At 37.8% G+C, this 25,371-nt stretch overlaps 1 protein-coding gene across 1 annotated transcript; it reads right to left on the reverse strand.

Moving 5' to 3' along the window:
• Window positions 1–472: 472 nt before the first annotated feature.
• On the reverse strand, window positions 473–15,928 carry CETN3 (centrin 3). Its single transcript, XM_004613074.3, has 5 exons — window positions 15,803–15,928; window positions 14,374–14,509; window positions 11,043–11,157; window positions 4,430–4,621; window positions 473–1,258 (listed from the first exon to the last, which is right to left on the reverse strand). Exons 1-5 carry the CDS (start codon window positions 15,817–15,819, stop codon window positions 1,215–1,217), a joined length of 504 nt encoding a protein of 167 aa, XP_004613131.1. The 5' UTR covers window positions 15,820–15,928; the 3' UTR covers window positions 473–1,214.
• Window positions 15,929–25,371: the final 9,443 nt, after the last annotated feature.

The raw sequence follows: 25,371 nt of genomic DNA on the forward strand, positions 1-25,371 counted from the left end.
AAATAAAAGATGACTTTCCTCTATGGATGCTGGGTTTGCTATGACATGCTCAGTAACTCTTAGATACTGAATTAAAGAGCAAACCAATATATGAGTGAGCAAGTGATTGCCCAAAAGCTTTGTTCATAGTGAATAGCTTGGGAGAGAAAAATCTGGATATCATTCCTTATTAAAAATTAATAGATAGGGTTGGCAAGCTTTACTACCAGAGCATATGGCTTCTGGGACTAGAATCTATATGGTAACAGGACAAACACCAAATGTAAGAGGTATAAGATATTGCCCCTTTTAAAGCAAACAATCATGATTTCTATGGACTAAGCCACATCTAACAGTTCTCTAAGACAGAGAACTCACCAGTACCTGGAAATTCCATCTCTACTCTTTCTATGTAAGAAACACAAAATGTTCCTTAATATAAATACAACACTTCCTTGTGTGACTTTGTTTTCTATTTTTAACACTGTGATATTCAACTGAGTGATAATCTTAACAGATCAAAATTCTAAAATTTATATCTCTCACACTGTCAAGAAGTTATATGGTTCAAACTTTATTAGTTCAGAAGGAAATACTAAGATTTAACTGTCATAACTTAGGTTAAGGGACCAAAAGGGTTATAGAACATAATTAATGAGGACAAAGTGCCTATACATACATTTTCACTCCACTCTGAAAGATGTGACTGTTAAAAATGGAACTGTGCCCATATGAAGTCATCATTTTATATTGAGACATAGAATACCAAACTTACTATGAAAAAATGTACTATTCTATTGCTTTGTTTCTGAAACCAGCATAAGAGTTGAAAAAAGTTAACAAATATTTGGAAATGAAATAAACAGGCAATTCACTAAACCTTAAAATACTAAAATAAACACTTTATTAACAAAAATCTGAAAAACTTGTACACCAAAAGTCACTACTTATGTTGAAAAAAATTAAAAGAATGTATACCACATGATTACATTTTTAAAAACTTTATATAAAAGTTATATTATAAATACAAAGCTAAACCATCACACTACTAACAATACTATTCGTACAAATAAACTTAGCAGTAGCAAAATATGAATACATAAGATGCTTATTTTTGGTCCTTCTGGAGGGAAAAAACTAAGTTGGCTATTTTTTCTTTAAAACATGGTTCCAGGCACAAAAATAGAAATTGAGATGGTAACTACAACATTCTTCTTGTTTATCCTTGTAGTTCTTTAAATGTCACCAGTCATAATAGCAATGAATTCCTCTTGATTTACTATAATAAAAAAACATAGAAATATTAATAGATAATTTTTGAAGAACAATACTATGTTATACTATATATCTTTAATTTTTATAGTATTCAAAATTCTACAAAAAGCAAAGTGAAAAATGGTTTTACTTCTTTGCTAAGTTAAGCAAAATTGTTGATAGAATTTACAAAAACCTATAAAATGTGATAAATTTGTATGTTATAGTATTAACTTGAGAAACAATAAAATAAAAATTACCAAAAAATCAACTTAATCATATTCACATATACTTGACCTTGCTGATCTCCGGGAACCCAAGCCAGCCAGGAATAATCCCTGAGTAAAGATAAAGCCAGGTACAAAATAATTTGGGGAAACAATTCGAAGGGTAAATGTCTTCTCAGTGAAGACTCCAAGTTCAATCTGTGGCAATACCACTGGGTATAGGCATGGTGACCCCAGTACTGCAAGGCCCAAGCATCATCAGGTCCAAATCAGTGCTCAAATTTCAAATAAAGTTTCATACAGTTCCCAAACTACAATCGGTTATTTATGGATAGCATTTCAAAAGTAATTATAACAATTCCATAATTTTATATCTAAAAACAGAACACTTATGTAAAAAGGCAAAGTAGAAAATTGAGGGAAGTGGCTGCGGAATTTAAAATACCAATGTTTTAATATCAATGAGCTTTTTAGAGAGTTTAAAGAACCTGTGAAGGTACATTTGAGTTTATAACCTTCTCTATAAACAGGATCATATATCAAGTTCCTATATCAAAGAAATGTAGCACAATGCAGATCTTAAAATAGGCATTTGATGAAATATTTATAAGTACACTTCATTTTATTCTACACTGTCTTTTGTTACAACATTTTTTATACATCAATCATTTCATAGGGAAAATGTTATGTCATTAAAATAAAGAATTTTAGAGAAATTAATAGTCTAACATGTAATTTGGAGAACGACCATCTTTTGAGGGGACAAAACGAATTTTAGCATCTGAAGTATCAATTATTTTACCAATACATTGCTTCTAATAATATAAAATTTAACATTCATAAACACAGAAACCTAGTATTTTATGTTACAGCACATGAGGCAATACAGAGTTATGGCTGCAAGCATGATCTTCGTCGGTATGGCGATCTGAGCTGCAGATCTGAGATCTGGGCCCTGCAATGTGTTTGAGTTGTGAAAACCTTGGACAGGTGACAGTTTCTCAGAGCTCTAGTGGCCTATCTGTATATGTATCTATCCTATGTAAGAAAACATGTATAAGATCATATTTCACAAATGACAATTATCAAGATTGATATAAAAGCCACAAATTAACATGAGCACAGAATCTAATATATATTAACTATTAATGTTACTTATCATAATTAAAAGATAGTACATGTGGGCTTTTCAATTGCTTCTATCCTTTCCACAAATACTTTAAGTCTTTATTATACACCTTTATTATAAGTATTTTGTTAAGAAGGATGGTGAAGTTCCATAGTTTTATTTTTATTTTCCATTACATCTTTTTCTTTTTTCTTCTGGTTTTGGGGCAGCACTCAATAATACTCAGGGTATACTCCAGGATCTATGCTAAGTAATCATACCTGGAAGTGCTAAGGAGACCATATATGGTACCAAAGATAGAATCAGGATTAGCTGCTTATAAGACAAGCACCTTTACAAATTATGTAAAGGTGTACTTTACATAATTAAGAAATGCCATGATGAATGGCACAGAATAAAACATGTTTGGGGAATATAAGTGTGTACTCCCTGAGCTCTAGTATATCTTCTTTTTCTTTAACTCTACATTCTGGGGCTGGAATGATAATAGACAGAGCAGGACATCTGCCTTGCATATGGCAGATGGTTTGATCCAGGTATCCGACTTGGTCCCCCAGCCCAATTAGGAGTGATCCCTAAGTGCAGTCAGGAGTAAGTCCTGAGCACTGGTGGGTGCAACTCAAAAACAAAACAAAAATGACTCAAGTTCCTTTAATATGGAGTGGATTTTAAATCCAAATATTGGTTACCGTTTAAGAAATCATTTTAAATTCTTCAAGTTTTAAACATGTTTGTTTAATAGCATATCAGTACCTTTTCAAATACTAAAATGTAGAAAAGTTCCCAATACTCGAACAATATTCTCGCAAATATGAGAAGGTCTAACAATGCAGACAGAAATAGGTAATTAGAGCATTCTAGAATTAAGAAATGCCATGATGAATGGCACAGAATAAAACATGTTTGGGGAATATAAGTGTGTACATATGGGAGGTGAGCACTAAAGCAGAAAAGTGAAAGAATGTAATGGAAAATAAGATTAGATAATGTAGAAGAGATCAGAAAAGGATGTGAAGTTTATAGGCTCTGAAGAATCACTTTAAAGGCTTTGAGCAAGGCAACCGAATTATCAATCTTGCTTTTAGGAAAATGCTACTGACTAGGCAAGAGAGTATCTAAGTATGGAGGGCAAGGAGAAGGCTACAGAAGACAGTCTGTGAGAGCAGGGCGACACCTGCTTTTTTCTTGTGTAGTGTCAGCACATAGGAATTTTATCAAAATATATCCATGGAATTAACATATAAGGCTACTATAACCCAAAGCTATTACAGTAAGATCATTAAAGCATGAGCTAGGACAATAGCAATATACAAAAAAAAAAAATCAAAATATTTGAAGGTTGGGACCAACAGAACTTAGTTTAGCAGTGCATGCAGTTAAGGCAGACTGGTGATATTTCATACTAAAAAAAAATGTAGTTAACAGGGCTGGAGCGACAGCACAGCAGGTAGGGCGTTTGCCTTGCACACAGCCGAACTGGGTTCGATTCCCAGCATCCCATATGGTCCCCCAAGCATCACCAGGAGTAATTCCTGAGTGCATGAGCCAGGAGTAACCCCTGTGTATCGCCAGGTGTGACGGAAAAAGCAAAAAAAAAAAAAAAAAAAAAGTAGTTAACTTCTTGAAGATTGGACCTCATTCTATAATCCATGTAGCTGGTTTCAAAGATTTGTGTGTTCTAAATTGGAGTAAAATATTTGTGCAAACAAGCCCATAACAGGATGAACAATTAAACGATATGGACCAAAGGGTCCATACAAATCATCTGGTTACAGAAAAACGTACTATATATTTATATATCAGGAATATCTGAGGTACATATGTGCTACTTGAAACTTACTCTCTCCATCACCATCTTTGTCAAATTCTTCTATCATAGCCCGAAGTTCTTCATCACTCATGTTTTCACCCAATTCTCTGGCAACTCGTCGCAAATTCCTCAAGCTTATTTTACCAGAATCATCATCATCAAATAGTTTAAATGCCTTCAGTATTTCTTCATGAGGGTCTCTATCTAATATCCAGTCTGTCACTACAGTCAAAAAAAAATTTTTTAATTTTTTAATCAATCTGTATAACCACAAAAGCAATTATTGTGACATTAACCATTTGATGAGAATTAAATATATAAATCAAGTCTGTCAGCATGTCATTTTACAATGAAACATTAAATGAGAAATCTGAAATTAGAAAAAGTCATCCTATATTTTAAGTTTCAGCTATATGTAGGTTAAATATACAACACTTAAGTTTATAATACATATTTCTGTTTTCTCAACAATTTAAACTATTACAAGCATAAAATAAATTTCAGAGGAAAAATAGAAAAGGTTTACATCTATATAAAATTATTTTAACATACAAAAATAAGGAATTATAGTAGGTTTCATTAACATTAAGCACACGTGTAAGCATTTGTAATGCAGCTGCAGAGATGATGCACTAACCAAACAATCAAGGCTAACAGGATAAGCTCTGTTTGCTGACTAAATTCGATGCTAGCAATGATTATTCTTCAAATTTAACTCAACTTAAAAACAAAGCTCTGACAAAACTGCACAGCCATCACTGATACAGATGTAGTCTCAGGCAGGTGAAAATTCCATAGACATCTTCATAACTTAAGGTACCTACTGATTTTCCAAAATTATAGAAAGTACCTACTAAAAAGGATTAAACCTGACTACAGTTAAGAATGTTGTAAATGTTGGGAGAGGTGCAAAGAGGTAGTATCAGGCTTAAGGCATTTGTCTTATACACTGCCAACTCCAGTTGAACGCCCTCCCTGCCTCACCAGGAGTAATCCCTAGGCGAGCAGAGCCAGGAGTAAATCCTGAGAACACAGCCCAGCACCCTCCCAAATATCAAAATAGGCCATAGCCAACAGAGTGTCTTGTCCAGTATGCTACCTCTCAGACAAAATTAAAATTTCCTATCTCAATAGTAATAATTCATTTTAATATACAAAATACAATAATGTAGTAATTAAGCAAGCAATACTTAAAACTTATAGTCTCTAATAGCTATAATAATAAAAATTAAAGTAAAAATCAATGGTACAATTTGTCTAAGTTACACGATAAATTCTGGAAAGAGCTAAGTAAATATCGTTGAAATAATTACACATGCTAGAATTTGTAACTTTTACTATGTCATTAAAAATAACTAAGTCCTTCTGAGGTTTACAAAATCATCAAAAACCAGGGAGTTCAGAAATGTAGTAGTAGAATTTAAGCTTTGTGTGACTGAATCCCTGAATTTGAGTCTTTCAAAGACACCTCCCCAAAACAATAATATTAATATACTGATATTGCAAAAACTGAGTGGAAAGTACTAGAATATTTCACACACCCAAAAAGAAAAAGAAAACTCAAGACCCAAAACAAATTATTGTTATTTTGCTGCTGTTTCATATTTGGTTGAATAAACTTTAAAATAAGCACTGACTCAAGCTAACACTAAATCACCTACATATATGTTATGTTCAATAATCTTATTTTATTCATTAAATTTTATCCAAGACTCCCAAGAAACTAATTAAAGTATATTACTATAAGTATGCAAATCATCAAGGCTCATAAATATTCAGTTAAAAAGGAGTTGGCATATATACAGCCATAATACCAAAATAAAATACTGCACTTAACTCTATGGCTCAAACTCAACTAATTTTGAATTTAGTCCCAACAAAAAAAGCAGGACAAGGAAAAAAAAAGTGTTAAGAAATTTTCTTCACCAATTAAATAATTTACATGACAGGTGAACCAAAAAAGCAGCTTGCTGAAAGTATTAATGTACTTAAAGAAGCAACAGGGTGATCTGGGGAACAGATGGGGCTCCAAGATGTATAAATTCTTATTCCACTGGTGCTTTAATTGTGTTAGTTACTTCAGACTTCTCTGTCTAATCTTTTATCAATACTTTGCCTTAGAATGCAGCCTTTCTTGGTAACTATAAAAACACATCATTCTGTACAGCTAAAACATTACTAGTCTATAACTTTATGATGATTGTCCGCCATGCCTTCATATTCTATTCCTGATCTACAAAGCAGAATTTAATTATAAGAAATTTATTTTTCTTCAGTGAAAATAAGACAACCCACACACATGCAGCTTAAGAAGGATTTAGTCTATTTCAAAAATATCTGTCCATGGAACTATTTTCAAATGATTTAATTTTACCAGAAATGTACTTCCTCTGGCCAGAAAAGTCCAATGCTCAGCACCGTGTGTTGCCCCAGGTGCCACCAGGAGGACCACAGGGCCAGGGGCCACCCTTGAGCACTGCCAGTTGTGGCCCAAAAATCTCTCCTGAGATAATGTACTGTCTCAAGCTCATGAGAACTGACACTCCAGAATAGAGCAAATTAAGGAACAGCACATGAAATTGTTATCCAAAATTGGATGGGAGATGCCAGAGCACTAGTGGGTAGGGTAGGGCATTCGCCTTGCACGTGGCCAACCGATTAATCCCTGTTATTCCATATGTCCCCCAATCTCTGCCAGGAATGATCCCTGAACACAGAGCCAAGAACCAGCCTGAGCACAACCCGGTGTTGCCTCCCCCTCCACTAAAAAATAAAACAAACAGGAGATAGTCCTGGCCCATAAAAAACAGCATCATTAAAGAGCTAGTGTCCCCTTTGGAAAGTTTGAGCATTATCAGTCCAACCAATTTCATCAGATTAAAGCTGGATATTGTTTCACTCTTTATGGTCTCCCTTTTATTTTCATCCTTGCACTCTCTGAATAAAATCCATTATCTTCTACCCACAGGCTCACTTCCCTTCAACCCATCTTTACTGCCTTCACGACTTTTCCTTCTGAAACATATCATTTTTCTTTAAGGAGTGACTCTGCTTCCTAAAATCCATACTCCAAATATTATGCAAGATTTTTTCCTGGCTGACCTACTCTTACCTGGCCAGTCATTTTTCAACTCTCAGCACAAGGGACTACTCAGAAGTTTGCCAAACATGCTAAAACTCCTAGCAACAATCTTTGTTGCTGTTTTCTCTAATCCTTCCCAAAGACCATCGTCTTGCGATGAAATCCTAGTTACTTCCCAAAAGCTTTCAATTATTCCATCTTAGAAAATCACATGTTTATTAAAGGTCAAGTGAATAATATTTAATGGATTTTACAAGGAATGACGATGAGATGAGGTGTACACAAAGACTGTCTAAATACTCTACCTAGATAGCACAAAAGCAGTATGAAAACCATGAATGTGGCCATAGATAAAACTTTTGCCAACCCTTGACCTATTATTAGTACAAAGTACCAGAGCTATTGTTATCACCATTTAAATAGTAAACTCCACAAAAGAATTTCTTAGTAACATTTAATTCTCCTCCTACAATTAATCCCACTACAGTTCCTAAAGGCAAAAATAATAATGAAACAAATATTTGCTAAGCAAAACTAAAAAAAAAAAACAAACAAACCCCAGTATATTAAACAGACAATAAAATAAATCATGTATTCCAAAATAAATGAAGTATGGGCATCTAATTTAACTGGGCTTAAGTTTAAAACAACCTTTTTTTAATTTAATTTTTTATTAGTGAATCACTGTGAGGTACAGTTACAAACTTATGAACTTTCGTGTTTGCATTTCAGTCATACAGTGATCATTTACCCATCCCTCCACCAGTGCCCATTATCCTCCACCAACGTTCCCAGTATCCCTTCCACCACCCCAACCCCATCCCCCACCACCCCACCCTGCCTCTGTGGCAGGGCATTCCCTTTTGTTCTCTCTCCTTTTGGGTAAAACAACCATTTTTAAACACTATACTACTCACTAGCTTCTGCTATCTAAATTTATATTAAATATATTTTACTAGTTTTCTAACATTAAGGAAGATTACAATTGTCATACTTAATCCAGAAATATCTGTGCTAAGAGTAACAGTATCCTTACTTGATAATACCTGAAACTAGATACATGGTCTGATTTGAAGTTACCTGTCACAAAGTATTAAGTATATATTCATCTGTTGTCAGATTTTAAAAATAAAAATCAACAAACAATACACAGTTTTTGAGTGATTTAAAATCATAATTATTGATAGCTGGTGTTCTTAACAGGTCGCTTTACAATAGTTAAAGTATATACTGAGCTTATCCAAAAGGGTAATCTATGAAAGTCAGAACTGGAGCTTAGCTATGACCATTTACTCGAAAAACAACTATTTCTTTCTGGCAATAGCACAGAAAACATGGGGTAGGGACGTAAAAACAGGTAGAGATAGCATGGGCTCTGACTCAAAATCTAGTAAAATCACAATTCAAAACCATTCACATGACGAAGTGTTTAGGAGTGGGGCTGGAGCGACAGTACAGCGGGTAGAGCATTTGCCTTGCATGGGTTCGATTCCCAGCATCCCATATAGTCCCCCAAGTGCCGCCGGGAGTAACTCCTGAGTGCAGAGCCAGGAGTCAGCCCTGAGCATCTCAGGATGTGACCCAAAAAGCAAAAAGAAGGGGAAAAAAAAGTATTATCAGTTGAAGTGATGAAACAGGTTTTTAAATAAATTTCTTAAAGTACTTTCAAAAAATCAAGGTCATGAGAAAACCATAAACACGTGGAATGCAATAATATTTATGCTCCAGTGATGTATACATTAATTTTCTTGAGCCACCGAAATAAAACAAGAATTACATTTTAAGTAACAACTACTTAATGGCACTTGCCATACACTAGAACCTTTACTTATTCCTGTTACTTTATCCTTCCACAAGTCCTACTAAGGTAGTACACATATCCCCATTTAATAGTTGAAAAGAGGCATAGAAAACGGAAATGCTAGTAACTGGTCAAAGCCAGATCTGAACTCGGCTCACCTGGTTCTAAGGGGTCCATGCTACATTCCTCCACTGTACCACATGGACCTGATTTATAGCTCCTTTTCAATAGCAGCGTTTCCAGTATGCCCTCACACCTTGTTTTTAACAAATAATCTACGTTGAAATTTGAACAAAGACCATAAACCCCCAGGAAAACACCAATTTTCACATAAAAATATTGGGTGACTAAAAAAGGCTTGCTCCTGCTCAAGTAAATCATTATAACTAGAAGAGAAAGTAAGATTCCTAGAGGAAAAACTGCCTCTTGTCACAGTCACCGGGCAGTTGATAATTAAGGGATCTTCTTGCTATGGCTTCTTTCCCCTTCAGGTTTATCTTTAATTTTCCTTCTCCCCATTTTTGCTTTATTTTTTCAGACTTAAAATAAAAATTATTAGGGCTAGGCATATAATGGGAAAGCTCATGATGCTTACACGAGTAAGATCACCCCCAAGTTACTAACCCCCCCAAAAAATTACTAATAGCATCAACCCATGTCTTCCATACATACTAATTGCCTTTTATTTTTACTTCTTTTTGCTTTCCATTGGATATTTGAAATAAAGGACTTGTATGAATGTGTCTACTAGTCAATTTGTTACTAAATTGTAAAGAAATGTAAAAGTAACTAATGTTTTGTTGCAACCCTTTTCAAGTGCTACCATTATATAGAAAATAAAAGCAAATAGATATATTTTTTCAGATTATGTAACTGATACATAAATTATGCATTACATATGTATTACACACATCTCATTTATCATATTCTAGGTCAGTAGTTTTAACTGCCGATCCTTAGATGGATGCTGTAGCACCACAGTTGTAAAAAGTTGAAAACTACAGCACTAAGCAACATACTTAAGTAATAAAAAGCAAGTCCTTGTCTTTCAGAATCCTTTAACAAACCTTATTTATTTGCTATAAATAATTTACAAAAAGTCAACTATACAAAAGGTCAACTACATTACACTCATGACACATTATCTTCCATTGGTCTTTCTAAAATGTTTTCTCTTGCTTCCAATCTGTCAACTGCCTGATTCAGTACTATTTCTTCTCACAACAGCTCTAAACAGTTTCTTTTATTAACAGAGATCTAGGTCATCCAGAGTATGTAGCTCCTAGGCTTTGTCAACCTGAAGACATGTACTTCAGCCCCAGCCAAAGATACCAACTGCCACCATTTTCACTTTCTCCCATTTTGCCAACAAAAATCACATACCAGAACAGTCTTGGGAAATATTTTCCAAACAAATATATGCCAAATTTTGTTTCTCAGAAATCTTTGATCAGACGCTTAGTTTTACTACAGAATAAAAGGCACACATTCCTTAGAATAGTATCTTTCCATAAGAAGCTACACAACAGTTCCTTCGTTAGTATGATATTCAGAACATATACAAGTAAATCCCATAGGGAAGAGATATTATTTTTCTCTGAAATTCAGGAAAAATACCCCAAAAATGTAAAGTGAGAGATCCATACTAAATAAAAAGCTCAATAAACAAAATTCTATAACCCAGAGAATTTTAAAAATACTGATATTAATCATATACTCCCCTGATAACTGATGATAACAGAAACTATTAAGATACACACCAACTTCATTAAAATCTTCAAAGGTGATTTTCCCTGTGGATTCTCTGTCATAGTCTTTAAGAATCTTCAGAACATCAGCCTTTTTCACATCAAACCCCAAGGCTCTCATTGCCACCTTTTGGATTAAAATGGAAAAGCAAATTATAAGGAACTGTACTAAAGGAGTGATTTCTAATTCCTAAATAAGTTTTTACAATTTAAGAGATAACATGTTAAGAAAACATAATTGTCTTACATATTTATGACTTTAAATATGCAATAGCTTTTCTTCACTGTTGAAATTAAATGGCAACCTTCTCATTTCTATATTCTTTTTTTAAATATGATAAAGCAATCAGTAAATATTAGACTAAATATACAATGCACTGGCTGAGTGCAAAGATAATTTAAACAAGTTATTTGTTATCAAAGGGTTATGTAAAGTGGTAAAATATCTGATATAAATATCAAAATAACATTTATAGTAAGAATTACTAACAGATCCTCCATTAATAATTACCAAGTAGTCCAGGGCTCAATTTAAAGATCTTGACAAGTTAGTGGTTAAAGTCCTACTTTAAAAAGAGAAGAGATGTTCTTGATATGTGGATGAAGTGAAGTAAAAAGCATTTAGGAAAAGGAAAGCCAGTTTCCAAGCAGTCACTGAAATAAAGACTAGGCTGAGGTCAGTTAAAAGAGCACCTGACCTTATGTGAATGGGAAGAGTATAGACAGGAAAAAGCAGTTAGCAAATGAGAAAAGTATGCAGTGGCCAAACCCTGAGCTAGGAAGACAACCCCAAGGACTGGGGCACATGCCTTGCATGCAAGGGGCCTAGAATTTGCATGGTTCCCAGAGCACTGCTGGTAGGAGCCCTGGTGGGCCCCAAGGCAGCTGGGCCAAGTTCTTAACTGATGTGCCTGATGACCAAATATAAGGCCCACTACTAGGAGTTCCCTGCCTAAGAAAGTCAGAAGAGTCTGCACTTTAATCAGCATACAGTGGAGTCACTAAAGTTTAAGAAATAAACAGTGTGTGTGGTGGGAAAAACTTTTATTTATTTTTGGTTTAGGAGCTACACCTAGCAGTGTTGAGGGCTAACTCCTGGCTCTGTGCTCAGATTCACCTCTGGCACTGCTCAGGGGACCATATGCCATTCCAGGGATGGAACTGAGGTAGGCTGCTATCCTATCTCTCCTGTCCACTATGGACTTTTAGAAAGAAGAACCTAATGGAAGTGTAATGGGTGAACTAGAAGAGAACAAACTAAGAGGCCTGTGTATGAAATAGGATTGCAAACCAGTCATAGTAATAGCAGTGCATATGAGTAAGAATGAATCAAACTGGGTAGCTAAAATAAACGACCCAGGGCGCCTGGTTCCAAATTCCTTGCTCAGGGACAGATAGACAAGTTATTTCACAATGCAGGTTCCTGTAAAAAGAATCTTAAGACAGTTAAATAGATTCCTATGACCTGTCCTGGAATTCCTGGGCCAGTCCTCACAGTGGGAGGGTCTGTAGAGACTGCAGCCAAGTACTGCCCATCCCTGGCTCCCCATACTGCTTCCTAAGCCCTTCAGGGGTATAGTTCAAACACCAAAGAACCGAACAAAAAATACCAGTGGGGAAGAAGTGAAGCTACTTACAGTGTTGCATTTTAACAGCCCTACTACCGTTAATACCAAGTTTCCCTGTATCTTTATAAGTAATTTTAAGCCCTAATTCTGATTTTCCCCATTAATACTGTGTTGACATCAGATATCATGTACACTGCACTAGAGAAAGCAGGCTGACGCAGCTACTAACATGTTTAAATTGTAAGACAATTCTTCCCCAATCAGAGCAACAAAAAAGTAAAACAGTGAAAACATAGGAAGAACTGTCTAAATCCACTAGCTTAATACATCTTAATTATGTGGGGGAAAAAAATCTAAATCTCACCTTAGGAATGAACTTTTATACTGTTTAGTTTAGGGACTAGAGAGATAAAACAAGAGTAGGGCGATTGCCTTGCCTATGGCTGACCAGGGTTCAATCCCTGGCATCCCAAATGCTCCCCTGAGTACCTCCAAGAATAATTGCCGAGTACAGCGTCAGAAGTAACCCCTGAGCATCACCGGGTGTAGCCCAAAAAATAACAACAGCAAATATTGTTTATTTTATCTTTTATGAATTAGATTTTCTAAGAAAATAATTTAGGAGTCCTATTAAGTTTTATTATAACACTGAACTATAAATGTTTAAAGTGATTTCATATTTCCAAAACCAATAAAAATATTTAATAAAAAATGCAAATCATGTTAAAAGAAAATTTGTCTTAAAGTATAATATTATAAAGACTGGTGAGATAGTACAATGGGTAGGGCACTTGCCTTGCATGCAGGTTTGATTCCAGTCACCCCTATGGGGCCTTGAACTGGCTGGGAGTTACCCGTGAGCACAGAGCCAGAAATCCCTGAGGACCTCCAGATAAGACCACCCCCCCCAGAACAAAACATAAGCACTTTATCACTGTCATTCGATTGCTCATTGATTTGCTTGAGCAGGCACCAGTAACATCTCCATTTTGAGACTTGTTACTGTTTTTGGCATATCAAATACAACATGGGTAACTTGCCAGGCTCTGTCGCGTGGGCAAGATACTCTTGGTAGCTTGCCAGGCTCTCTGAAAGGGGTGGAGGAATCAAACCTGGGTTGGCCGCAAGCAAAGCAAACACCCTACCATTGTGCTATCGCTCCAGCCCAACAAAAAAATAATAATAACAATAATAATAATAATAGGGGCTGGAGTGATAGCACAACGGGTAGGGCATTTGCTTTGCACACGGCTGACCTGGGTGGTCCCAGCATCCCAGGTGGTCCCCTGAGCACCTCCTTGGGTAATTCCTGAGTGCATGTAGCACTGAAGCACTGTCATCCAGTTGTTCATCAATTTGTTCAAGTGGGCACCAGTAACATCTCAATTATGAGACTTGTTGTTACTGTTTTTAGCATATATAGCTTGCCAGCCTCCGCCCTGCGGGTGGGATATGCTCAGTATCTTGGCAGGCTCTCCGAGTGGGAGGGAGGAATTGAACTCGGTTGGTTGCATGCAAGGCAAACGCCTACCCACTGTGCTATTGCTCCAGCCAGGAGTAATCCCTGTGCATCTCCGGTGTGACCCAAAAAGCAAAATAATAATAATAATAATAATAATAATAATAATGTATACTATTACAGGGGCTGGAAAGATACTGCAGTGAGCAGCAGCTCATGCTCTGCATGTGGGAGTTCTGATGGCTCCAAAGAAGGGCAACTATGAGCACTGCAGGGTGTACCCCTCCTCCCACCCCCGAAGAAGTAGACTATTTACCTTTAACTCATGATAATCTATTGCTGCATCTTTGTCGGTATCAAATAATTCAAAAGCATCTTTAATTTCTTGCTTTTGTTCTTCAGAGAGTTCTCTTCGTTTTTTCCTCTTTGTTTTGTCTACTACAAGCTCATTTCTATAAAACAAAAATTTTAAAGATCTATTTAATCACATATTTTAATATAGTTCATCAATATCTCTAAATGATTCCAAAAATGCAATTTAAAAAAAATTAGACCTGAAGTTTCACATTTATACAACAGTATTTTGGAAAACAAAAGTTCCCTACATTACACAGAACCCTGGTCCTTCCATAGCCTAATCTGCTAAAATTCTGCATTTCCCTAAACTGAAGCGTATTAGAGGTAATTCAGAAAGATAATGACATTCCTTCCCCTAGCTTTGGAGTTATTCCTGCTATTACTGTAACGAAAAAAGAACTAGAAGAAACATTTTTGTCAGAAATCCCAACCAGTACCTGTTCTATTAACTTCATTATACAATACGGTTTTTTAAAACTACATTTGACAATCACTAATCTTTGCGAGTGCTTTATTATCTATCAAAATTATCTTTTAAGAAACTTTATAGCATCAAATTAGTCCGTTAGCACTGACTTTAAGTTTATTTCATTTTCTAACAGTGTAACACTTCGGTTTCTTCCAGTCACACCAACAAACCAGTGAATCGAAATAGAACACAAATATAAAATGCCCCAAAGGTACGTATTTGTGCTCACTGTACCAATGAGCAACGTTAATAGTGGTTTTGTAAACCTCCTTAACATGTACGCTGTTCCTCACAAACTGAAAAAAAATGAAGGAAAAATAAAAGAACTGTTTTAAAGGTAAGTCTTAAAAGAAGCAGACCTGAAACTGCTCCAACTTTTCAAACTGGGGACTGCAACGCTAGTCCAAGCACAAGCTTTGAAAGCGACATCCGTAAATCTTTAATCACTAAAATGGGTCTCCAGTTGTCTCCAGTTATACCATCACACAGGGGCTCAGGAGAAGAGAGAAGGTTTGGTGTCATTTCCGAATCTGCGAGCTCCTTGGCAGCGGCTGGCCTGAGGGGCTGGGAGACCACTTAGACCTTCACCAAGGGATGCAGTTCCAGGGGCTGCTCCCCCGGGAAACAGCGGGACTGGAAACCTCGCGATATTTCACACCCCTCCCACGCAATTAAACTAGCCTTCCGATTTGGCGTGGCAAATCCCAAAGCACCGACCGCCTCCCACAGGGAGGCAGGGGCTCGCCCCAGGCCGAGCAGGGCTGGCGAGGTGAGGACCCCGACGCCCGCAGGGTGGGTCAAGCTCCCTTCCCGCACTGCGTCTCCTTCCTCTCGGGCCCGGCTGCATCCCTTCCACGCAACGCCCGCCCTGCGTCCCACGGGGGGGTATGGACAGCGCTGCCGCTAGCTCGTTACCGACCTCAGAGCTAAGCTCATTTTCTCTTCGGACAAAGACGTTCTTCTCGAGAACGACTTTAAGCCCTGCCAAGGCTGCAACGCCTTTCCACTAACCGCCAACCGACACCAACCACGGCGCCGGCCGCCAGCTCCGCCCACGCGGCGGACAGCGTCAGAGCGCCATTGGTTAATCTTGCCGATGTCCTGCCCACTGAGGCGCCGGCGTCAGTGGGCTCTGCGCTCATTGGGCGTGTCTCGCGTCAATCAAAAGGGCCTCCGTAAGGGCCTCTCCGCCTACCCTGCTGCTGTTTAGATTGGTCTGTGCGCGTCCTTTGCACAGCGGTGGTCTGAGCCTTTGGGTGTCGTTTCTATTGGCAGGTGACCCTCCCCTCCAGGCTGAAGACTGCGGCCAATGGGCCGAGAATTAAAGGGCTTGGTGGACACGGCCGTCAGCTGTAGTTAGGCTCGATGAATGTAAAAACTGGGTACTAAGTATGTGAAAGTTTTGCACTCCTGTGTTCTAAAACTTGAAAAGTCCTAAGTACTCGGATATTAAAACTCATATTTGAAAACCCCTTAGAAAGGCACTTTATTTTCCCGTACAAACTGTCCAAGTGATTTTGAGACTTTGCTGTAGAAGACACTCGGATTATCAGTGTGCTGCTTTATTGGGCTATTTACGGTAAAGTTTGTGCCCAAATCGCCCTTCGAGCCCCCCACCCCACTCCCATCCTTCATTAATGGATTTGTCCCCTTAAGTTCTTCATTTGCAATATCGTAAACTGCTTATACTTAGGAAGTTGTCTTTACCAAATTAAGCCTCTTGAAGCTCACTTCAGGCGCGTAAACATTTAATATTTGCCTTTTTATTTTTCCTTCCCAGTAGCATTACTTGAAGGTCAGGATTATATCTTCAATTTAACACTGCCTCGTGCCTAAAACAATATCTGATGCATTCGTTAATTGTGCTGCTTTGAATGGAATTGAAAACTCACAGAGACCAAAACTGCACATCTTATAAGAAGAATAGAAAAACTGAGACTAATGGATGGGACTGTGGAAGAGGAAAATAATGCAAAATAATTTTCCGCCATACCCTAAAAATTTCCAAATCCTATATACTTGGGTAGTTGTTTAAAATGCAGGTTTGAATGCCCCTTTCCCCGTTTTGATTCCAGAAGATGTGAATCTGCATCCTCCACCTCCTTAGACTCTGCCCAAGTGATTCTGACTGAGCAAGTGGTATATAATATATATAAAAGCCTATATATGTATATGTATATGTATATATATGTAAGCCTACTTATATGTGATGTGTGGGTTTAGAGAAAGGAAAGAAAAATGGAAAGTAGAAGAAAAGCTTTTTTTAAGGAGATGGGATAAATGTTAGGAACAAAGGATAAGCCAAATTCGGACAAATAGAGATAATTTGCAATAACATGAAGAAGGAATACCTGAAAGATGCCTCCCAGATGATAAGGGTGAAAGACTTCAAATTTTAAAGATACCTTTATAAACATCTTTGACTCTAAACAGCAAGTAAAATTGCAGTTACACACTATAATTCCAGTTTAAAAAATTAACATAATTTTAATAACAAAATCAAGCTATAGAAGATATTATTAAATTGAAAAGAATTTCAGTATTCCAGGCATTTGTCTGATGTCTTTAGAAATGAAGAATACAGCCAGCAAATTCAGAGAAATTACTAAGGACATAAACAAGAGGGGGTGGGAGGGCTCAATGACTTAGAACCCCCTGCCTTGTATTCATGAAGCTGCAAGCTTGATCCCCAGTGGCATGCTTGTTGCCAGCAGCTCTACTGTCTGTGACCTCTAGCACCCCAAGCAATTTCTGACCACAGCACAGCCCTGGGTGTCCAACATTACAGCTAAGTGCTGTGAGCCCCAGTGAGCACCACAGTTATGTGATGCCTGAACTCTGTGATCAGAGAGTGTGACGCCTTACTTAGTACATGTGTGAGCATCTCACCAGCTCACTGAAAGCACCAGAACTGAAAGAGTAAGAGTTCACTCCCTACAAGTACGTGTGCAAGTATTGCTGATAAGTGTACTCCAAGCAAGCACCGCTGCAAGGTGTATGAGCACCACAAGCAAGAAATGTGGGAGCAACCACATAAACATGAGCCAGGCGAGTATTTAACTCTCCATCATTGCAGCAACAACAACAAATGGTAGGGAAAAACAAAAACTCGAGGTAATATTTTAAAACCCATTTCTAACAAAAATACTATAGAGGCAAAAGTATAAAAATAGTATAGGGGTGAAAGACAGTTTAAAGTTGCCTCATCAATTAAAATATTACCATAGTGTATATGTTATATGTCTGCAAGTAGTTCAGTGTGACATACTCTACCTGATCTCTTTAAATTTATTTAAATTACTTCAAATTGAACTTAAAGATAAAAGCTACTTTAAAAGTTTTTTTAAATTAAAAAACAAAACCATGAAAAGAAAACAAATCCAGAAAAATAAAACATTCTATGTAGGACAACTGGCCATTTTCTTCTTCAGGTCAGCTCAGATGAAAAAAAAAGACTAGTCTTGACTAAATGGGTCAAAAATGCACTTAACCAGAAAAAAAAAAAAATGCCTTATCCTGTATTAGAGACTCATTTGAACAAAATAACCATAATAGCCATTATGGAGACAATTGAGGAAATATGATTTTAAACAAGGAATTAAATGATATTGATGACTCATTTCATCAGGCATACAAAATTTTGATTATATACATATATACACTCTTTTAGAGAGACGAATTAAAAAATGTGTGTGGGAAGTCATAACCAGTGGTGTCAGGGCTTACTCCTGGCTCTGCATTCAAGAATCTCTCCTGGTTGGTGTTGGGGGGGCCATGTGAGGTGCTAGTAATTAAATCCAGGTCAGCCACATGCAAGGCAAGCACCCTACCCACTGTACTACCTCTCTGACCTGCAAACAAATATGTAGAGTAAAATGCTCAAAAGAGTCTAATTTTCACCCAGTTACTCACCATGCAATTCAGTTAAAAATGAAAGGCATGGAGGCTGGAGGAGGCAGCTCAAAGGGCTTGAGCACATTGCATGTGTGTTCCTTCCAAGAAAGCCCCTCCCCCCAAAGATGACAACAATATGAAGAAAAATATAGCAGAAAACATGAGATAAATAACAGGCAGGGAATGGGGAGTGTGACTTGGTGTAAAAACTTCTATTTTTGCATGTGTGATGATGACTTGGATTCTATCCCTAGACCAGATAAAAAGGCAAAAGTAACCAGGGATTGAGAACGTAGATTTGAGTGAGTCTCTAAAAGAGTGAGCTAATATATTATTAAATGATTACCAACTTTGTCAGCTCTGGTCTTGTGAAATGCAAAGGTCAGTATAGGGTTAGTAATGAAAGACGCTAGGAGATAGCTGTAAAAGAATAAACTTGTGGGGCTGGAGCAATAGTACAGTAGATAGGGCATTTGCCTTGTACATGGTGGACCCGGATTCGATCCCCAGCATCCCATATGGTCCCATGTGCACCGCCCGGAGTAATTCCCAAATACAGCAAGCCAGGAGTAAGCCCTGAGCATCACTGGATGTGATCCAAAACGAAAAAATAAATAAACCTGTGTCATGCAATAAAAGGAGAGTCTTTAAACTACAGTATACCTTTCAATTCACCTCAGAAAGAAGAGCAGTAAAATAGGAGAGCTGCTGAACTAAGCTATGGCCCCATGTAGTCCCGGGAGGGGAAGGGTTTTTGTCCCTCGGCCTTTTCCCCTCTCGGCAGCATGGCGACCGCCACCATTCAGAACCAACTGGACAGGAAGGCAGAAGCTTGCAGTGATGGGATGCATGGGGATTCTCTCGATGGGGGGCAGGGAAGAACTGGCCCTGCTTCCTGCCCCAATGAGACCTCGAGCGGCTGCCCATGAACAGCTCCCCCGATCCTGAACAGCCATGATCCCAGAGGCACACAAGCCAAGCTTGGAATGCAGCGGCTGCTGGCAGAGATACCTCTGGACTTAATAACAGAATTCCAAAACTGGGCAGCTGCTTTCACGACCGTGCAACATCATATGCTCTTTGTTATCTATCGACAATAGAAAACATACGATCTAATGATGCCATTTTGGCAGGTCTGACTGTTGGGGGGAAAAACTCCAAATAATGATAGTGAGTTTTCTGTCAAAAATTGAATATAATCAAAGTAATGTGAGAGTAAAGTGAAAATCATCTGCCACACAGGCATAGGGGGAGTGGGAGGGGGGGTATGCTGGGGTTCTTGGAGGTGGAACGTGCACTGTGAAGGGATGGGTGTTTGAGCATAGTGTGACTCAGACTGATCCTAAAAGCCCTGTAACTATTCTCATGGTGACTCAATTTAAGAAAATAAATTTTAAAAAATAGGAGAGCTGCTGAGTACAATGGAATTATGGAAAAATATTAGGTCAATGTGGAGTCCCAGGGTGAAAATTCCCTATAGAGGGACTGTCCTATATTTGGGTTAGCTGAGTTCTGATATTTATCCTGTACTCAAACATTGTCTCAGAACAGCCTACCCACTATAATGTGGCTGTATTGTGAATGGATCTGTAGGTATGGTAGTTGGAAGGTGCTAAGGAAGCTTTGTGTACCTGGGATTTAACCCAGAGTCTCATGTTCTCTGCCACAAAGCTACATCCCCTTTAACTTACTCTCAAAGAAACATCTGATCTGATCACTGTGATTTGATTGCTATCCCACCAGGAACTAGAGAAAAAGACAAAGGTGAACAAGGTTGATATATTCAACGAAAATGAAGTTTGCTAAGTTTGAAGCATAGTGAGTGAAGGAAAGTGGTACCAGAAATCAGATTGATAAGCAAAGTCTTAATCATATGCTTTAGAGCCTAATAGACGGTGGTAAGTGAATACATTTTTCAAGTGTAATGGAAATCCATCAGCAAGTTTTAAGAAGTGAATTATTATGGTCTGATTTAGGTTTTAGAGCCAAACTTCCTGAAACATTAATCTATATTTACAGCATCCATTTCCTCATATCTCATTTTCTCCCAACCCACAGCAAATCTGACTTACATCCTTGCCTCTCTACTGGAAGTGCTTTTACTAGGTCACCAAAGAGTTCTTAATTGCTGAGTTCAGTTGCTTAATTTTAATTCCGATTCCCGGGTCCCCTGGGTTACATCTGCATGTTGACCACTTACTCCCTAAAATTGCAGTCATGGCTGCTTTTGATTGTTTCTTTGATGGATTTCTCTATCCACTCCTTTACTCCTTAAATGCTCATTCATTTTAGAATTACGTTCCTTATACTTACCTACACCCTGTAGTCACTCTCACTTTCTAAATTTCCCCAGTCATCCAACATGCCACTGATTCCAAAATACTCCAATTTTCTACTCTTTCTTGGTTTAGGGCTACTCCTGATCTAGTGCTTGAGGGTTGTTCCCAGAAGAGCCCAGGGAAGCATGCAATATTGGGAATTCCTGCATGAAAATATGTGCCAATTGGGCTGTATCCCCAAGCTTAATCATTTTTTTTAAATCTTTTCCAGGGGTTGAACCTAAGGACATGAGAGGCTAGAGCTCTACCACTGAGCTATATATCCCTGGCTCAACTTCACCACTTGTGTCCCTCATTTCTTTGCTCTCACTTTTTTGAACATAGATTCCCATTTGTGTACAATGCTTTTCTATCTTAATGGAAAATAGCATCCAAAACAAAAAGGATTATCCTCTAATTGGTTATGTAGTCCCTATTATGGGTAATGTTATTACCAGTCACCCAGTTTACATAAATACTTGGAGTACCAGTTAGCTCCTCACAATTGTAAATGTATTTTTTAAAGATATAACTATTACACAAATATAGAATAACTACACTTACAAGATCTAGTTATCTCTTTAATGAAGAAAGCTGCATGATTATGGTTTTTTTTTTTTTTTTTGCTTTTTGGGTCACACCCAGCGATGCTCAGGGGTTACTCCTGGCTTTGCACTCAGGAATTACTCCTGGCGGTGCTTGGGGGACCATATGGGATGCCGGGGATCGAACCCAGGTCGGCCGCGTGCAAGGCAAACGCCCTACCCACTGTGCTATCGCTCCGGCCCCAAGCTGCATGATTATGAATGTGTATGTAGTTTCATAGAGAAACTACAGAAGCTGAGTACTTCGAGGTGGGCCCAGAAAATATGCTGAAATATAAGTTTACCGAGTTACAATTTGTACAGGTTAAACTTTTGGGGTCAAAATAAACTGTAAACCTTGGAATCACATTCTCTACAAAAAAAACCCATAAAATTGCATTTCCTTAAAAATAATAATAAATAACAAATTAATACTTTCAATAATTAGCTCTAATTGATAGCAAATAAAAGAAAGATAATAATCCACCACGAAAAAAAATAATTGGTTAGCTCTGTTAAGCAAGGTTTCAGAATGATATTTAGTCCTCCATTGATATTACTGTCAAGTTTGAGCTACGTTTTTTTAACTTTCCCTTGATAATACAATACCAGAATGTAGTTTTTAAAAATAAATAAGCCTCATTTGTTTTTAAACTCAATGCCTGCCATCTCCACCCCCAACAGTAACCCAATATCAAAGTGGGTATTTGGCAAATTCAAATAATTCACTGAAGCTGAGTGAAATTGAGTAAGGATTGAGAAAAAGCTCTCTGGTTTTCAAAGTCAATTAAAATTCAGAGGAAATGGCATTGTAGAAAAGACAGAAAAATATACCAGTTGAGTAAATTACTCATCCATTTCATTCACTGCAGTGACACCAATATAATTCAGTGTGAAAAAGAAATCTTTGCAATAAGTGATGTTACAGCACTATAGAGCACACAAAACTGAAATGAACCTGATTTCTACTTAATTACTATACACAAAATTAACTTGAAATGGATTATAGACCCAATATGTGATAGAAAAATTATATTTCTAAAGAGAGCAACAGCTCTGGTTTTTAGTGAGCCAGTTAAAAAAAAATGCTCATCCAAAAATATACTCATCTCAAACAACATTAGAAAATGAAAAGTTGAGCCTCAGATGGGAGTAGAAATATGTCTACGAGCATAAATTATGAAAAATGAAACCTGATGAAGTAGATAAAATATTTGATTTAGACACTTGAAAAAACATTAAATCTAACCACATTGCCCTTACCGTGAAAAAGTCCTAGAGGCAGACTCCAAGCATCTGGGCAGGGAAGTCTGGCACTCTGGGTGCCTGAAAGCCGGTCAAGAATGGGGAATGTGAGTTTGGAGTGTGAAGAAGGAGGGAAAAAATCACTTTTCTCCTACCCTTCTCTGATATTACCTCAGATACCCTTATTAAATTAACAAGAAAATTAAGTGTGTTAACTCAGGAGGAGGCCTAGGATTCAGTTTTAATATAGCATCTTTAACAGCATAAAACATTCATAGAGAAATGATGAAAAGAACGTGGGGGATGACTAGGAAGGTGATTATCTGGGAGTAAACTAATAGCAAAGGTTTGTTAGCTAATTCTCTTAGTGTCATCTGCATTCATCAGATGGTAAGAGGAAAGATACATCCTGCTTTCAGACAACAAAAGGCTTTCTCTGTATGTGTTGCTTAACTGCCTTCAGCTCAAAATGCCTTTTATGTCAAAGAGCTGTATTTTGGTGGTACCTTTGGCTTTGGCTCCTTAATCCCCTGAGATGTTTATTTTCATCGCTTCTCGGTCTTTTGGCTAAGATCAAGTGTAGTACCTGAGATGTTTATTTTCATGTGGCGTGTCATGGAAGAAGGACCAGTAGATGCCAAATTTGGGCCTTGAATTTGGGGCCTCTTGTTCCCAAAGCTAAGGATGCTACATCTAATCATGTTCAAGTATAGGGGTAGTCACACTTTCTGCTTCTAATAATGCATACAGGTAGCTCTTTGTTCTTTTTATTTAAAAGTGCAATAGATATGACCCAAAAATGCTATGAAAATATCAATGACGTAAAATATTAAGTTCTTACCAAGAAGACACTCTCCACTTGGCCCCAAGAACCACTGCCACCCCCCACCAAAGTCAACTAGTCTTTTGAGTTATTTAGATGAAGGATTCGTTTTAAAGCATGGTATAAAATGCAGAGTGGTTTATTGATCTCAGATCTACTCTCAAAATAAAAAAATTCAATAACTAACAGTGTCTCGCAGTGGCATCCAACTTTAGATAAAGCAGAGGATATTCCATAATCTCCCTGTGTCTGACTTTACATTTCTTAAAGGCAAGCAAGTTATATTTAGATACTCGTATTTGTAGATATCCAGGAAATCTTCGTACCCAAATTGAATTCTCATCACAACAATCAGAAAACCAAGGATTTTGCATTCTTCTTTAAAAATGAGTTCTTATTAGTAACAAGGCACTAAACATGCTATAGGATACAATATAGAAATTAATGGGTTATATTTAGCTACCACCTACATATTATAGACAGACTAAATCAAAAGCAGAAAGGAAATCATGGTTCTTTCAGACTACTAAACCATAATATTCCAGAAAAGGGTTTTCCCTTTTCTCCCCAAATTGCAGCATCTATACATAGTGATTCCTGTGACAATGCAGCACGAAGGAGACAGAAGGGCCAGCGGGGAGGTGAGAAAAGAGGGAGTGGAAATTAGGATATCGCTCATTATTGAAAGAAAAAAGTATTTGGCAAGTGAATGCGACTTGCTCTCAAACCTGTAAGGTTGCTCAATCTCTGCACCACACTGTAAAGAATTTTTTTATTAACATTTATTAGTCTTTTATTTTCCCCCTTCCCTTTATTACTAGTGTTGCTCTGCTGCTTCTATGGTGACTCAAGATCACACACACAGTGGTGGAGTTTACACACTTGATAGTGGTACCAGCTGGGGGTTGCACCCTGGGTTGTGACACGCCACAAGTCCTGCATTCTATGTGGCACTGTGGTCACAAACTCCAGAGCAGCCAGAATCGCACGTGGCTCCTGGACTAAGCCAGGAACTGGTCCTTTGGCCTTGGGCCTGCAGGGTAGATGTTTTACCACTGAACTATCCCTGGTTGTTCCCCAAAACTTTACTTTGACTGAAAACTAAGATTTAGGAACTTATACTAGTTGATAGAGTCCTGCTCTGCCAATTGCTCAACAACCTCTGGGCATACTCCATCAACTTCAAGGAGATCAACCTGAGGCCTCAGATGTCCCAGGTGCTTCCCAGAGATGCAGGCAGGTGCGCGTTTGTCAGTGTGCAAATCATTACAACATGCCAGTCAATCAAAAGCTCACATTTGGTAAAATGGGAACTCCTGTAAAGGCGATTAGAGGCCACCCCAAAAGCCTCTGTCCCTCTCGGAGAGCCCGGAAAGCTACTGTGAGTATCCCAGAGCCTGGCAAGCTACCCGTGGCGTACTTGATGTGCTGAAAATAGTAGCAACGACAATCCTCATTCCTCTGATCCTGAAAGAACCCCCAATATGCCATCGGGCTACACTAGCACTCAAGGAATGAATGAATGGAGATGTTACTGGTGCCTGCTTGAGCAAATCGATGAACAAAGGGATTACAGTGATACTAGTTGAGAAACTATCAAAGTAAAAAATATGTTTAGGGCTTA

This window comes from Sorex araneus, chromosome 1 (assembly GCF_027595985.1).
Source record: "Sorex araneus isolate mSorAra2 chromosome 1, mSorAra2.pri, whole genome shotgun sequence".
In the NCBI taxonomy this organism is placed as follows: Eukaryota; Metazoa; Chordata; class Mammalia; order Eulipotyphla; family Soricidae; genus Sorex; species Sorex araneus.